This window comes from Artemia franciscana, chromosome 1, assembly GCF_032884065.1.
Source record: "Artemia franciscana chromosome 1, ASM3288406v1, whole genome shotgun sequence".
In the NCBI taxonomy this organism is placed as follows: domain Eukaryota; kingdom Metazoa; phylum Arthropoda; class Branchiopoda; order Anostraca; family Artemiidae; genus Artemia; species Artemia franciscana.
The window spans coordinates 67812355-67827895 of NC_088863.1; the positions used below are offsets into that span (position 1 = coordinate 67812355).

The following is a 15541-nucleotide window of genomic DNA, read 5'->3' on the forward strand; positions in this document are numbered from 1 at the left end:
TATATTCCCTGTGTCCCGGTCAGTCGACACACAAACATGACGTCACTCGACACACACACACACACACAGACAACTTATTTTTATATATATATAGATATATATGTTGCGTATAAATAGATTGTCAGGTTTAGTGACTCTTGAACATGCAACATATAATTGTCCATGGGAAAAACAATCCGTATTCAGATCTATACCTCATTATTCTAATGATGTGTCTCTGTGTCCCGGTCGTCATTTATGTTCCCTGTGTCCCGGTCGTCATTTGTGTCCCGGTATCCCAGTTTGTAATTTCTCTTTGAGTATCCCGGTCGTCATTTATATTCCCTGTGTCCCGGTGTCCTGGTCGTCATTTGTGTCACGGTGTCCCAGTCTGTAATTTCTATTCGAGAAATCCCTGTGTCCCGGTCTTCCTTTATATATCCCGCCTGTGCCCCCGGCGTCCCCGTTGTAGTTGTGTCCCTGTGTCCCGGTCGTCATTTATATTCCCTGTGGCCCGGTCATGATTTGTGTCCCAGTCTGTAATTTCTCTTTGAGGTTCCCGGTCTTCATTTATATTCCCTGTGTCCCGGTCGTCGTTTGTGTCCTGGTGTCCCGGTATGTAATTTCATCAGTTGACAAATATGACGTCACTCGACACACACACACACAGACAACTTATTTATATATATATATATATATATATATATATATATATATATATATATATATATATATATATACATATATATATATATATATATATATATATATATATATATATATATATATATATATATATATATATATATATACTAGCTGTTGGGGTGGCGCTTCGCGCCACCCCAACACCTAGTTGGTGGGGCGCTTCGCGCTCCCCCAAGCCCCCCCGCGCGCGTAAGTCGTTACGCGCCATATTAGTTACGCGCCATTGTAGTTGTGTCCCTGTGTCCCACCTGTGAATAGAGATAGATATAAATATATGTTTTTAACTACGTAAAACATGCGAATATACAACATTCTTCGCTGTCCCATTGTCTGTGCATATAAATAGATTGTCAGGTTTACTGACTCTTGAACATGCAACATATAATTGTCCATGGGAAAAACAATCCGTATTCAGATCTATACCTCATTATTCTAATGATGTGTCCCTGTGTCCCGGTCGTCATTTATATCCCCTGTGTCCCGGTCGTCATTTGTGTCCCGGTGTCCCAGTTTGTAATTTCTCTTTGAGTGTCCCGGTCGTCATTTATATTCCCTGTGTCCCGGTGTCCCGGTCGTCATTTGTGTCCCGGTCTGTAATTTCTATTCGAACAATCCCTGTGTCCCGGTCGTCATTTATATATCCCGCCTGTGCCCCCGGCGTCCCCGTTGTAGTTGTGTCCCTGTGTCCCGGTCGTCATTTATATTCCCTGTGTCCCGGTCGTGATTTGTGTCCGGGTGTCCCAGTCTGTAATTTCTCTTTGAGGTTCCCGGTCGTCACTTATATTCCCTCTGTCTCGGTCGTCATTTGTGTCCCGGTCTGTAATTTCTCTTTGAGTGTTTTTTCTTTTTAGTTTTTTTTAGTTTTTTACCTTTTTTCTTTTTTCAGTTTTCTTTTTCTTCTTTATTTTTCAGCGTCACTATGAAGTACATATCGACGAACCTTTGTTTTTTTAACTTAAATCTGGTAGGCATTGATGACCTTATCCAAGTCAAAATCCCAAACCCAATCATCATCGCTATCATTTTCAGTTTTGATATGTTTTGACTCTCGCTGTCCAGGTGGATTTTCATCTAACTGCGCGGTTTTGCGTTCAAATACCGTTAATGACGTCACCGTCAAAGCAAAAATGACGACAACTAATTTCATGACGTCAGTCAACACAGAAACATGACTTCACCTGATCCACAGACAGACAGACAGACAACTTATTTATATATATATAGATATATATATATATATATATATATATATATATATATATATATATATATATATATATATATATATATATATATATATATATATATATATATATATATATATATATATATATATGAGTGTGCGTGCGTATATAAACTCAAGATCGTCAAAAGCTAAGGGGTAAAAGTGGCCTTAGCCCTAAAATCAAAAAGTTATAATTTTCACAAAACCTGTACCTATAGAACATCCTCATTTCTGTTTAAAAATTAATTTTAACAAAATAAGTTTTCTTTAAGAGAAGCAAAGAGCGAAGGGAAACTTAAAACGTACAAAAATTATTGCTACACAGTCTATCTAGCATGTACTGATAAATCTAGTGCGACTAAACCAACTGATAATATTTCACTATCTTTGTATGATTATAGGAAACTAGGGTTTTACTGAACACACAAAAAACATAGGATTGTTGGTACTGTAAAAGCAAACCGATTAAGATCACTTTTTGAAAAGAATCAAGAATTTAGATATTGTTGCTGAATTTTTTTTTCGTTCAATTTTTTTTCACTTCATCACAGTGAGCTCAATCCAAACAATGAGGTTCTGAAAAGGACATTTCAGGATTAATTTGTAGACCTCTGTGAAGTGAAGCCATTTTGATACTATTAAGACTATAAACTAACCTTAGAATTTGTATCATAACTTGAAATTTTTCGTTGTACAGAGAGCAATAACCGGATTGTTGGAGTTCATATTATGTCTTATTTGATTTTCATTTCAAGCGATAGTAAAGTGGTTGTTTTACAATTCAAAGTTGTATATTATTCACTGTTCGTATAATAGCTGGTGAGACCAAGATGTTACCTGATAGATCTATCCGTTATTTTTGTAGGTTGTTCAATGACTTTGCGATTATTAAAATAACATTTATTTTTATGCTTATGTTTTTACGATAATTTTAATTGTACAGTGAACCTCAGTGATATCACAACTGGTGCAAGACTAAGAAAACTATATAGATTAGTTTATTGTTGTCAGGCTCACTTTTGACTCCCAAATCAAAATTCTCGTTCTTATGCTTGACTTTTGTGTTTTCAGTAGTGCGCTAATACTCTATAATCCTAGAAGAATAAGGAAACATGATTAGTTGTTTTATTTGTACTAGTTTTGTTAATATATATTAGATAGGCTGTGAATTAATAATTTTTGTCAGTTTTAACTTTCATATTCGCTCTTTACTTCCGTCCGAAAAACTGTTTCTTTGTTTTTAAAATTAATCTTTCTTTGTTTTTGATTAAAATTTAATGTAGAAACAAGGCTGCCACGACAATTTCTGTTTATACGGAATAATGTACGTTCGTTTTAAGTTTTAATGCCACTCCTTAAGTTCAGTTAAAAACTTATTTTTATTATAATTTCTAACTATCACCGATCTAGGGGATGTAAGACACCTCTAGAAGATATTGCAAACAACCTTGACAGCAACAATAAACGTTCTGTCTATAACATACAATTCATTATCCATACTTCACAAAACAATACATGTTTTTCAGGAACGTTTGTTTTTCGAAGAATAAAAAGCTGTTTTCGCTCGGCCAGACTTGAAAAAAAAATGTTTTCGCTTCGGCCTCGCCTGAAAAAACAATAAGGAAGACAAAGCTCTATAAATCGCCTACTGACTAGCAGAAACTAGAAGGTTACCGAAATAAAGAGAGCTATTTAAGGGCTCATTTAAAAGCTTGTATTTATACCCAATCGCTTTTTATAAATTTGTCTAGTTAGCGCATTTCCACAAAGTGCCCATTCGGTTGTTTCCTCCATTTTTTTCAAAAGAGAAAAAGTGCCCTTTTCAATGGAATGACCAAAAAAAAACGTGTTTTTTAAAACCTAGGTACGACCAACAAGAGCTAAGAGCTAATATGGCACTTGTGACGAGGTTGGAAGAGCAAAGAGCTCATATGGTATGAGCTCTGGCAAAATTATAAGAATCAATAGATTGGTTTGAAAGGAAAATCAGAGGCTCAATGCCGATCGGGATTTAAAATAAGAGATCTGAGTACGAGGTCCTTCTAACTATCAAAATTCATTAAGATCCGATTAAACCATCCCCCCAATCCCCCCCGGAAGGTCCCCAGATGGTCAAGTCGGGGAAAACGACTTTATCAAGTAAATTTGTGCAGCTCCATGACACGCCTACGAATTTTTGATCGTCCTAGCACGTCCAGAAGCACCAGACTCGCCAAAGCACTGAACCCCACCCCCTAACTCCCCCAAAGAGAGCGGATCCAGTCCAGTTACGTCAATCACGTATCTACAATATTTATAAGCGTTTTCCGAGATTTCCGGTTTTCCCCTCCAACTCCCTCCAGTGTCACCAGATCTGGTCGGAATTTGAAATAAGAGCTTTGAGACATGAGTTCCTTCTAAATATCAAATTTCATTAAGATCTGGTCATCCGTTTTTAAGTTGAAAATACCTCAATTTTTTTAATTTTTCCAAATTAACAACCCGCAACTCCCCCAAAGAGAACGGGTCAGTTCCAATTATGTCAATCACGTATCTATAACTTGTGTTTATTCTTCCCATTGAGTTTCATCCCGATCTCTCCACTCTAAGCGTTTCCCAAGATTTCTGATTTCCCCCTCCAACTCCCCCCAATATCACCGGATCTGGTCGGGATTTAAAATGAGAGTTCTCAATCACAAGATCCTTCTAAGTATCAAATTTCATTAAGATCTGATCACCCGTTCGTAAGTTACAAATACCTCATTTTTTCTGTTTTTTAGAATTAACCCTCCCCCCCCAAAGAGAGCGGATCCGTTCCAGTTATGTCGATCACGTTTCTAGGACTTGTGATCATTTTTCACACCAAGTTTCATCCCGATCCTTCACACTAAAAGTGTTTGCCAAGATTTAAGCCCCCCCCCCCAACTCCCCGCAATGTCACCGGATCCGGTCGGGATTAAAATAAGAGCTCTGAGACACAATATCCTTTCAAACATCAAATTTCATTAAGATCCGATCACTCCTTCGTAAGTTAAAATACCTCATTTTTTCTATTTTTCAGGATTAACCCTCCCCCGAACTCCCCCAAAGAGAGCGGATCCGTTCCGGTTATGTCAATCACGTATCTAGGACGTGTGCTTATTTTTCCCACCAAGTTTCATCCCAATCCCTCCACTCTAAGCGTTTTCCGAGATTTCAGCCCCCCCCCAACTCCCCTTTCATCGACCTAGCTTACCTGCCATTGCCTAAAGTAGCAAAACCGGGACAGACAGACTGACAGACTGACCGACAGATAGACAGACCGACCGAGAGAATTGGCGATCACTATATGTCACTTGATTGGTAACAAGTGCCATAAAAAACTAAGGGGGCAAGGATGTCCCTTTCCCGCAATTACTGCCGTTAGAACTAGCACACAGGCTTCACCGCAGAGTGAAGTTTGAAGGTTAAAATCAAAATGAAGTTTGAAGTTTTGTACCATAATTAATTCAATGGTACCATTTTATGCTTCCAAGCTCTTGCAATTAAGAAGTGGCACCAAAAGTTTCATTTTTAGTGCTCTATGGCACTTATGGATGGTAAAATTGAAAAAAAAAAACCGTAAATATGAGTAATGTGTTTAAAATGAGAATTCCTGGGATTTACTTTATAAACGAAAAGTATAGTCTGAAAAAGTATAATAATAACAAGGGACAAACCATGATTGAAAGAGACAAAAAAATCAAGCTTAAATCGAACGCATGATAATCTAATTTGAATTCAAGCACTTTATTAACAGAACCACGCCTCGAATAATGTAATTTGATATATTACTCAGGACTGGTAATTGCATAGTTTAGTAAGGGGGCATGGAGGAAGAACTTGCAGGAGATGGATATTGCAAACCTCCAGATAACTGTTTTGGACCATAGTTATTACAATGATTCCGTTTTATACTTCCGAGATTTTCCACTTCAAATTTTATGCAAAATTTATAAAAAGCGTGTAGATATGGAAATAGCTTTCAAATGAGCCATTAAGCATCTCTCTATAATCCTAGTAGCCCACAAGGTCAAAAAAGGCCACAAGGCCACTGCAATAAAAAGAGACAGATCAGTGCTACCAATACAAAAAAGTGATTTTCCTTGTTGTTCAAGGAGAGGGACTGTAATTCCACTGCTGATTCCAATCGTACACTTCTTCATTTTGATCTGACACCATCTCCGTTGAGTTTCAGGCTTTCTTTCGAAATCAAGACAAATTTCTTTTTGCAATAAACTTTTACTTTTAAGACAAACCGCAATAATAGTGACCATTCCTGAGTCAGTGTTAGATGGCAATTTTTTCACTAGGCAGTTTTCTTCAAAACACGCTCTTTTTTTACTGTTGGTCACTATGAGCTGTGTTTCGCTCTTTACTAGGTTGCAGCTACCGCTGCAGCCACGATCACTGTTCTTGTTTTTTATACTGGCCTTCAGGTGTTTTCAGTAGCGCTAGTTCATACAAACATATACAAACACAGGAATATATTATATTGGTTTAGTTGCACTAGTTTTATCAGAATATGATAGATAGACCGCGAACCAATGGTTTTTGTTCGTTTTAAGTTTCAAATTCGCTGTTTAACTTCCTCTGGAAAACTTTTTTTTGAATTAATCTTTGCCCATTTTTAATCTAAAATTAATGTAGAAACAACAGTGTTATTTTTATATACATTTTTTATTAGGGTGAGGGACAGCCCCCCTTATATACAGTATAACTTATACTCGCTTTCAGTTTCAATGTTGCTCCTTCCCCCAGTTGAATTTCATAATTTAATTTGTGGCAGTTTTTCATTTCCTATCAGGCAATCCCCCCTGCATGTAAAATATCTCTTGCTTTCGTTCCCATGGAAAACTTTCCGTGGAAAATCCCTCGAAAAAAAAATGTCCAAATATTTCCCAATAACAAATACCAGGCTATGTGCGAACAACGTGACAATTGAATAACTTACAACCTTTTCTTTGGAGACTATGGAAAATAAAAGAAACAATGAATTTATAAATTCGAATAGCTTTATTTTTTTCTGAAATACTGAAAGAAAATGTAAAAAAAGTGATACCATTTTCTTCCAAAATCACCAGAAAAAAAAAAATCAAGCTCAAAATCGCTCAAATTTTGGTGGTTAATCTTTATTTTGGGCGTAACAGGAAACACAAAACTGGTTAAGAACTATCATAGCTTTAACAATGGTAATTTTCTCCACATAATCATACAGAAGGCACAAAATCTTTAATGAGTTGAACCTTTGACGTCCTAATTAAAGTCTAAGATTTTCTATGCTTTTATGTGCTGTTATTTTTTCTATATGTAAGATAGGCTAGGTGGATTATCATGAGTTGTTATGTTTAGAACATTTATTTATAAGATATAAATCATAACAGGAATTTGCAGCAGAAGTACTTACGGCTTTCTTTTTGCTGCAATAATTTATTAGTAGTGTCATTTATTGGTACTTTTGTATTATTAAGAACATACTCAACAAGTGATGTTAGGTTCTTTCGTGAAACAAACTACGATGCAGGTACATTTTATGAGAAAATCCGGTTTCATAGCCACACAGACAAAAGGTTAGGTTGCAAATCTAAGCTGTAATTTCACAATTTTCCTAATATACCTAACCTAACCACCTCTATACATAAAATATATAATTAAAATGTACCTTTATCGTAGTTTGTTTCACGAAAGAACCTAACACTTATTTAGTGTGTTCTGAATAATACATAAGAACCTTTTTATTTATGTTTATATTGTGGATAAAAATAAAACCTACCTACCTTCCGACTAAACTACTAACTCTATTAATCTAATTTAATATATTGGATTTTGTTGTACCATAATTGCGTAACTTCCAGCCCTTTTCCCAGGGACTATGGAGGGCTATGTCAAAATTTTGATCGGATGACTTTAGTTGAAGAGGGCCTTTTGGAGAGAGGAGCTAGCATCCCTCCAATTTTTTTGGTCACTTAAAAAGGACACTAGCAAATTAAATTTCCGTTCTAATGAGCTATTAAACATCTCTCTATGATCTTCTGGTCGCCCTTAGCCTCGCCAGAAAAAAAAGAATAAAAACGGGAAACAGATCAACGCTATCTTTGCAAAAAAGTTATTTTCCTTGTTGTTCAGGTTGAGGGAGTTTTATTTTCCTGTACAAGATTTTCGACCATACAGATCCCAATGGTGCATTTTTCGTTTTGCTCTAAGACCATTTTCGAGGGGTTTCAGGTTTTTTTCGAACTCACTATAAATTCCTTTTCATAATGAATTTTTACTTGTAAGATCAACCGAAATAATAGTTAACATTCCCCAATCAGTATCAGATGGCAACTTTTTTTTTCAAAATACGCCTTTTCACTGATTGACTAATTAAGCAATAAAAATGTGTTTATTCGTCGACTTATTTGTTGTTTCCGTGAAAGCCATGACCGACATCACATACATATTCGAATATATGCAAAACTGATAGAAGGGTCAAAGTGGCTTCAACCCTATAGAAGCCGAAAAATTATACAGAATTTCTATCCGTTTATTTGAATTATATTTCCCCTACCCACCTACTCGAAGTTCTATGTCACAACTACTACTAAAATTTACTTGAATTTTTAAAATTACTAGAATTTGAATTAATTACTTAATTACTAGAATAAAATGGGTTGTCCCCTCCGCAATCCCTCGCTCTTTACGCTAAAGCTTTTAATTGTTTTAAAAAGTAGAATTGTGGCAAAGAGTCAAACTTTAGCGTAAAGAGCGAGGGATTGCGGAGGGGAAAACCCATTTTATATACGGAGTAATTTCTGTTCGTTTTAAGTTTTAATGTCGCTCCTTACTTTCAGCTAAAAAAATTAGTTTTTTTTTATTTAATTTCTGAACGTTTTTGAATTATTGCATGTTTGGTTTTGGCTCTCCGCACATAAATTATTAAAATGAAATTTGTATATTAATTCTTTTTTTGGCTAAATGGCTTTCTCTTAGTTTTGATCAGACGATTTTGAGAAATAAGGGGTGGAGAAGGAGGCCTAGTTGCCCTCCGATTTTTCGGTTGCTTAAAAAGGCAACTAGAAATTTTAATTTTTAACGAACGTTTTTATTAGTAAAAAATATACGTAACTTAGCAACTTACGTAACAAGTTTTCATAATCTTATATTTTTATTATGTATACAAGGGGGTTTGTATCCTCGTTAATACCTCGCTCTTTACACTAAATCTTAAGTTTTGTCCCAATTCTTTAAGAATGACCCCTGAATCAGAAAGGCCGTAGAATAAATAGTTGAAATTACTAAACATACTTCAGCATAAAGAGCGAGGTATTTATCTCCTCCTAAATACCTCGCTCTTTATTCTAAAGTATTTTTAGAACCCCTCATATGCGTAATGATCTCTGTTCGTTTTAAGTTTCAATGCTACTCCTTCCTTTCATTTGAAAAAACGTTTTCATGTTTATTTTTCATTGTTTTCTTATAGTAATGCTAGAAAATCATGCGCCCTTTTCCTTGAATTTTTCTTCCCCCATGACAGATTCCTCCAAGGAAAGATCCTCCAACATAGCCCCCTCCCCTCAAACCCACCCCCCAAACGAAATAAAATCCCCCTGAAAACGTCTGTACACTTCCAGATAACCATTACTGTATGTAAACACTGGTCAAAGTTTGTAACTTGCAGCCCCTCCCCCAGGGATTGTGGGGGAGTAAATCATCCCCAAATACATAGTTATTATGGTTTTCGACTATGCTGACAAAATGGCTATCTCAAAATTTTGATCCATTGACTTTGGGAAAAAATGAGCGTGGGAGGGGGCATAGATGCCCTCCAATTTTTTTGGTCACTTAAAAAGGGCACTAGAACTTTTCATTTCCGTTAGAATGAGCCCTCTTGCGACATTCTAGGACCGCTTGGTCGATACGATGACCCCTGAGAAAAAAAAACAAACAAATAAACACGCACCCGTGATTTGTCTTCTGGCAAAAAATACAAAATTCCACATTTTTGTAGATAGGAGCTTGAAACTTCTACAATAGGGTTCTCTGATACGCTGAATTTGATGGTGTGATTTTCGTTAAGATTCTATGACTTTTAGGGGGTGTTTCCCCCTGTTTTCTTAAATAAGGCAAATTTTCTCAGGCTCGTAACTTTTGATGGGTAAGACTAAACTTGATGAAACTTATGTATTTAAAATCAGCATTAAAATGCAATTCTTTTGATGTAGCTATTGATATCAAAATTCAATTTTTTAGAGTTTTGGTTACTATTGAGCCGGGTCGCTCCTTACTACAGTTCGTTACCACGAACTGTTTGATAAAATATAATTTACGAAAAAGCATTTTAAACCAAACAAGAGCTATCCTTTCCCAGCTATATGACAGTCTCAAAAACAAGGAAGTTTCAAGTTAGCTGAATGGATAAGTACCCTCGGCTTTTATTTTCTTCAGTGAAAAAAGGGTATTTCTGCAAATATTGCGCTTTGTTTGCTTGTAACCAAGCCGGAAGGGGTCTCACGAAAAATTAGGGCAGCTTGTTATGGAGCCTCACGTGAATTGGAGAAACGCCCTAGAATAATTTTCTAAAAATCAGTCAAACGCGTACCATAAAGACGCTGTTATTTGGGGGGAAAGTTATCTGGCAATAGTAAGCAGGTAAAAGTCCTCTATAGTCGAAGTCTTGAATACTCAGAAAAGAGATGAAATAAAAATAAACAAAAAACGGCTTCGTCTCATCACAGACACAATACTGTAGTGTGGACGGCAAAGACTTGCGCTGCACGGTGACGAGGATTGGGAGAAATTGACCTTTGTAGACCTAGTAAAAACCATGGAAATTTCAGGACCTTGCTACGCTATCAAATGAAAGACGATCCAAAGAGGTATTTGAAAAAATTGCGGGCAATGCCCAGTACTGCAGCTTTCTAATTTAGAACGAACTAGTCGATATTTGTGGACAGATCATTACTACAAAGATTGTTGATCAAGTGAAATCGGCTCGGTTTTCACCATCCTCGCGGACGTGACAACCAACATACCAAGGCAGGAAAAGATGGCTCCAGGGCTTCAATTTTGGGACACCAAATACTTTTCAGTTCAGAGAAGTGTTTTTCGAGTTTGCTGTTGTTAAAGGCTTGCGAGGTGAAAGCCTTGGTCAATTTATCCTAAGTCGAATGGAGAAACTTGGTCTACATATGGAACTATACAGGGGACAATGGTATTATGGGACTACAAACATGAGTGGGCATTTGTCACGAGCCCAGGCTTTTATCTCGAACAAACATCCATTTGCCAAGTATGTTCATTGTGTCACCCACTCCTGAGCATGCATTGACGGACTCGAGCAAGATCCCTGATATAAAGCGCTGTATGATGGTTATTTGGGAAACAGTTAATTTCTTTCACTTCAGTGCTAAGCGAAGCGTCTTAAATACTTACACTGAAGTCAATCTTAAAGGAGTGTACGAAACTCTATGGGTCGAAAGACACAATGCAATACAGATATCAAAACAGTTATGTGTTCCGATCTTTAAGGTCCTAGAAGACATAGAGACAAATGGGGACTCCGTGGCGTTGTCAAAAGCCAGAAGTCTGCTCAATAATACTCTAAGCTTGAACTTTTTAGTAACCTTTATTGTGATGAATTTTTTCTGGGGTAAACACTGAGTTTGTCTAAGCTCCTGCTGTAAGAAAACATCGATATGTTTATGTACATTCAGTGTGCAGAAAGTATGACAGAAATATTTCTAGAAACACGAAATAAGTCCGGGGAGAAGTTCGGTTACCTGTTTTGGAAGTCACGAGCAAATGCCAAGAACTGGAAATCACCATTGTCATGCCACGAAAGAGATATGTCGGCAACATCTCACATGATATCCCGGCTGAAAATCACATAAAATTTTGCTATCGAGTTCCCCTTTTCATCCCATTCGTAAACCAACTCATACAATCACTCGAATATCGATCCACAAAGCACAAAGTTATTCTGAAAGGCCTTAGCGGAACCCTGCCATCTTTTGTAGTAAAAAAGCCTATTGGCGATGTTAAAGAACTGATCAAGTTATATGCCCCAGATCTAACAAGCTCGGAGTCCGCTATGAAGGCTGAGCTTCAACTATAGCGGGCAAAGTGGCTGAAAGTGCCTGTCTTTTTCCAAAGACGGCAGTGCAGACCCTGGCTGAGTGTGATCGAGGCATATTTACAAAAGTTCATACGTTACTCCGCATTTTCCGTGTCATCCCAACTTCTACAACATATCTTGAGAGGTCATTTTCTTCAATGAAAAGGCTAAAAACCTATCTTCGCAGCCGAATGGATGAAGGCCGACTAAATGGCTTGGCACTTTTGATTGTCCATCGAGATGTTTCTGTATCAGTCGATTAGATTATGGAAAAATTTGCTCTTAGCTCTGCTCGTAGATTGTAATTTGCATATAGGGTGAGTCTCTATTTCTAGATATATGTACTTTTGGTTTTTATAGATGTTACATAATATAATGTGACTGAATCTACTGTTTTAAAAGATTTGCCCCCCCCCAAAAAAAAAACAAGTTCCTGCATACGTGCCTGCTTGCTGCTGATGCGGTTAACTTGGATATCTTACCTTGTCTATTAGTCTCGGTTGAACTCGTTTACAATAATGAAGCTAGGATTCTTTTATTTTTTTTTTTTTAGTTTCTTCCTTTTTTATTTACCTTTTCTTCTTATCTTGTTGTTCTTTTTATCCTAAGTTAAATTTAATATTTATTCCCCTTTTCAATTTCCCTGAAAACAGCAATTAGTCATGGAGCCGGGATATTCAATTACTTTTGGTCTGTGATTCGTGATATTTAAAAAAAAATATTATATTTTTTATTTCTTGTATGATAAAAAGTCATACAATCATTGTTGACGTTCTATATAGGAGGGGTTATCTCTTCAATTTCTAAGGTTGCTCCTTACTTGTAGTTGAAATTTTTGTGTTTATCCTTTTTAAACACCATATCCAAGGTCATCCTTATTATAACGAGATGTGCAGCTCTGAGGAATAATAATAAAATAGAAGACAATAATGAAATAGTAAAACTTACAGTGTTGCGGATGTATTGTGCTACCAGATTAACTGTGGGTCGAATAATCTGAAGACTTTCGGTGCACGCACCATGATCCATATGATCTGTCGAATAATGATCCAGAAGCCCTGCAAGTAAACGAGGTAAAAAAGAGAAGAATTTTGCAAAAGTAACATAATTTTAACACAATTCCTCTAATTTTCTTCTAGTCTTTAAAGTAATAAAGTTCATGGATAAACTATTTTTTTTTTTCAATGAAACTTTTACAGATAAACTTTAGTTAATACATGGACCCTTCAGTTTTTTTAGAATCTGGTGAAGGAGTATACACACAATTTTCATCAATATAATGCCAGGTGTAGGTGTTTTGAAGTCCCAACGGAATATCACTACGGATGAATTTTTTGGCTCATTCGAAGTAAAAGTTTTTTCCGGTAAAAATTGTTTTCCATATGCACCGACGGCAAATTAACCGAAACAATGTCTTAAAATTTATTTTTTTCAAAAGCAGTAATTCTAAGGAAATATTAGTCCTGAGTCGATCCTCTTTATAGTTGCGCAGGAATGGGAGAAGGGGCAAAGGGAGCCATGTCCCAGGACAGCATATGAAAAGGGGCAGTGGCAAGTACTGCGATATTTAATAAGTGAAGTTCGAATTTAGCGATCGCAACAGTGAGGTACGTTGGCGTCGACAAACTCCCGCCTTCCCGGTGACAGTGTAATAAAAACCAGATGAGATCAGTAAGCAGATAATGAATCTCACCTCCCACAAAGATCAAACCAGCCAATTAATATGTGAAGATTGAAAACCAGGGAGTTAAGAGTAGAGGAATCTTTTATAGATTCCACTGAAACGAGAAACAAAACTGCGGAAGATATAAATTATACGATACTTAACTTTGACACATAAACACGTAATGACACGTAAACTTTAGGCTGATAATCTCAACATTTTAAACTGTGGATAGCAAGTGTGCAATAATGGATAAAACATATCAATCGAATCAAATCCTGCCAAGTTCGTTCCTTGTCCAAACAATTTGCAAAACCTAATTTGCGTAAATGCGTCTTCAGGAGTAGTAATTTCAGTGACTTAGTTTGTTACGCTACAGTCCGGCTACTTTTTTTCTATATCGACGTCCCGATAGGAAGTTCTTCTTGAATCCGTAGTGAAAAGTTTAAAGGGGATTCCGCTCCCACGTTTGAGCGCTAGAGGTGACCAGAGTTGCCACCCGGTAAAAAAAAAACTAGATTTTACTGATTTTTTGATTGATTTGGTAATTCTCTTCAACAGTCTAGTGATTTATGTGCTGATTTAGTGATTTTTGTCGGCATTATAAAAAAAACTAGAAACAGCGATGAACCACTAGTAGTCGCAATCCTGGAGGTGATGCTGTAAATTATATTAAGATCATTACTAAGAAAATTTAACTGTACTTGAAAAATTGAGGGAAACAAGCGAAAGCTTTAATACATTTTACAGATGCAGGAGGTTTATTAGTCGATATGCTATTGCATTAGTTTTTATTCTATTTAAGTTTCTGGGAGCATGTACTATGCGAAGTCAATGATGCTGAATAGTAATTACAAACAGAGGGACTAAATTATAATTAATGTTCTCCAAAAATACTGCTACTACTAAAAACTAACCGCAGCACCAAGCCGCCTGAAAAACAAAGCTACATACACTCCTCCTTCATCCTAATCTATTCAAAGCCTCCCTCTTTACACCTTTCCAGGAAGTTCCCATCTCCCTTAAATAATAATAATAATTTTTAAAATTAAAGTTCCCATTCCCAAAAACACGTGCTTCGCAAACTGTATTAGGAGCAAAACAAAAGCCATTCGAGAATGACGCTATGATATATTAATAAATAATAATGTGAAGAGCATGGAATTTCCTTTGAACCCACCAGACGAACCAGGAGGAAACACATATTTGGCGACAGAAGTAAAGGTGTTCAGTTTTCGTATGAAGATGACTTGAAGCGAACTATGTTTCCTTCAACAGACATAGTAACTACTGAAAATTTTGAAAGATACCAACAGTGGCACAATCTAGCACAAAAATATGTTTTTGTAAGACCTGAGGGATGATGAGGATGGACAAACTTAACTTAGTCCAAGCTCCTCAAGACGTTAATAAAGAAGAATTCAAAAATGAGCACGTGCGTCAACAGGCTTTCACAGCTGCAACAGAACAATATTGCAAGATTTACTCTCTGGGCTTATTAAAATATATTATTGAGTTCAAACGTGAAGATGGATTACCAAACTACTACTACTACTACTAATAACTCACTGCAGCACCAAGCCGCCTGAGGCCAACACAGCTACGCAGGCTCCTCCTCCAACCTAATCTATTTAAAGCCTCCCTCTTTACACCCTCCCAGGAAGTTCCCATTTCCTTTAAATCCTTATTTATGACATCCTCCCAACCCAGACAAGGACGACCTGCTTTCCGTGTAGCCCCAGACGGTTGGCCAAAAAGGACAATCTTCGGTAATCTGTCATCCTTCATCCGTAGAACGTGGCCTAGCCATCTCAACCTTTCTTTCATTATAGCCCCAGAAAGCGGGATTGATCCACACTTTTCGTACAACCTACTG

At 36.8% G+C, this 15541-nt stretch overlaps 1 protein-coding gene across 2 annotated transcripts in view; it reads right to left on the reverse strand.

Annotated features, from left to right (window-relative positions):
• LOC136033184 (FERM, ARHGEF and pleckstrin domain-containing protein 2-like) overlaps positions 1-15541 on the reverse strand; it is a 158226-nt gene that overhangs the window by 23742 nt on the left and 118943 nt on the right. For both annotated transcript variants that reach the window (XM_065713892.1, XM_065713897.1), the window contains exon 17: positions 12951-13060. In XM_065713892.1, the coding sequence (XP_065569964.1) occupies positions 12951-13060 (110 nt within the window). The remainder of the gene's footprint in view (positions 1-12950; positions 13061-15541) is intronic.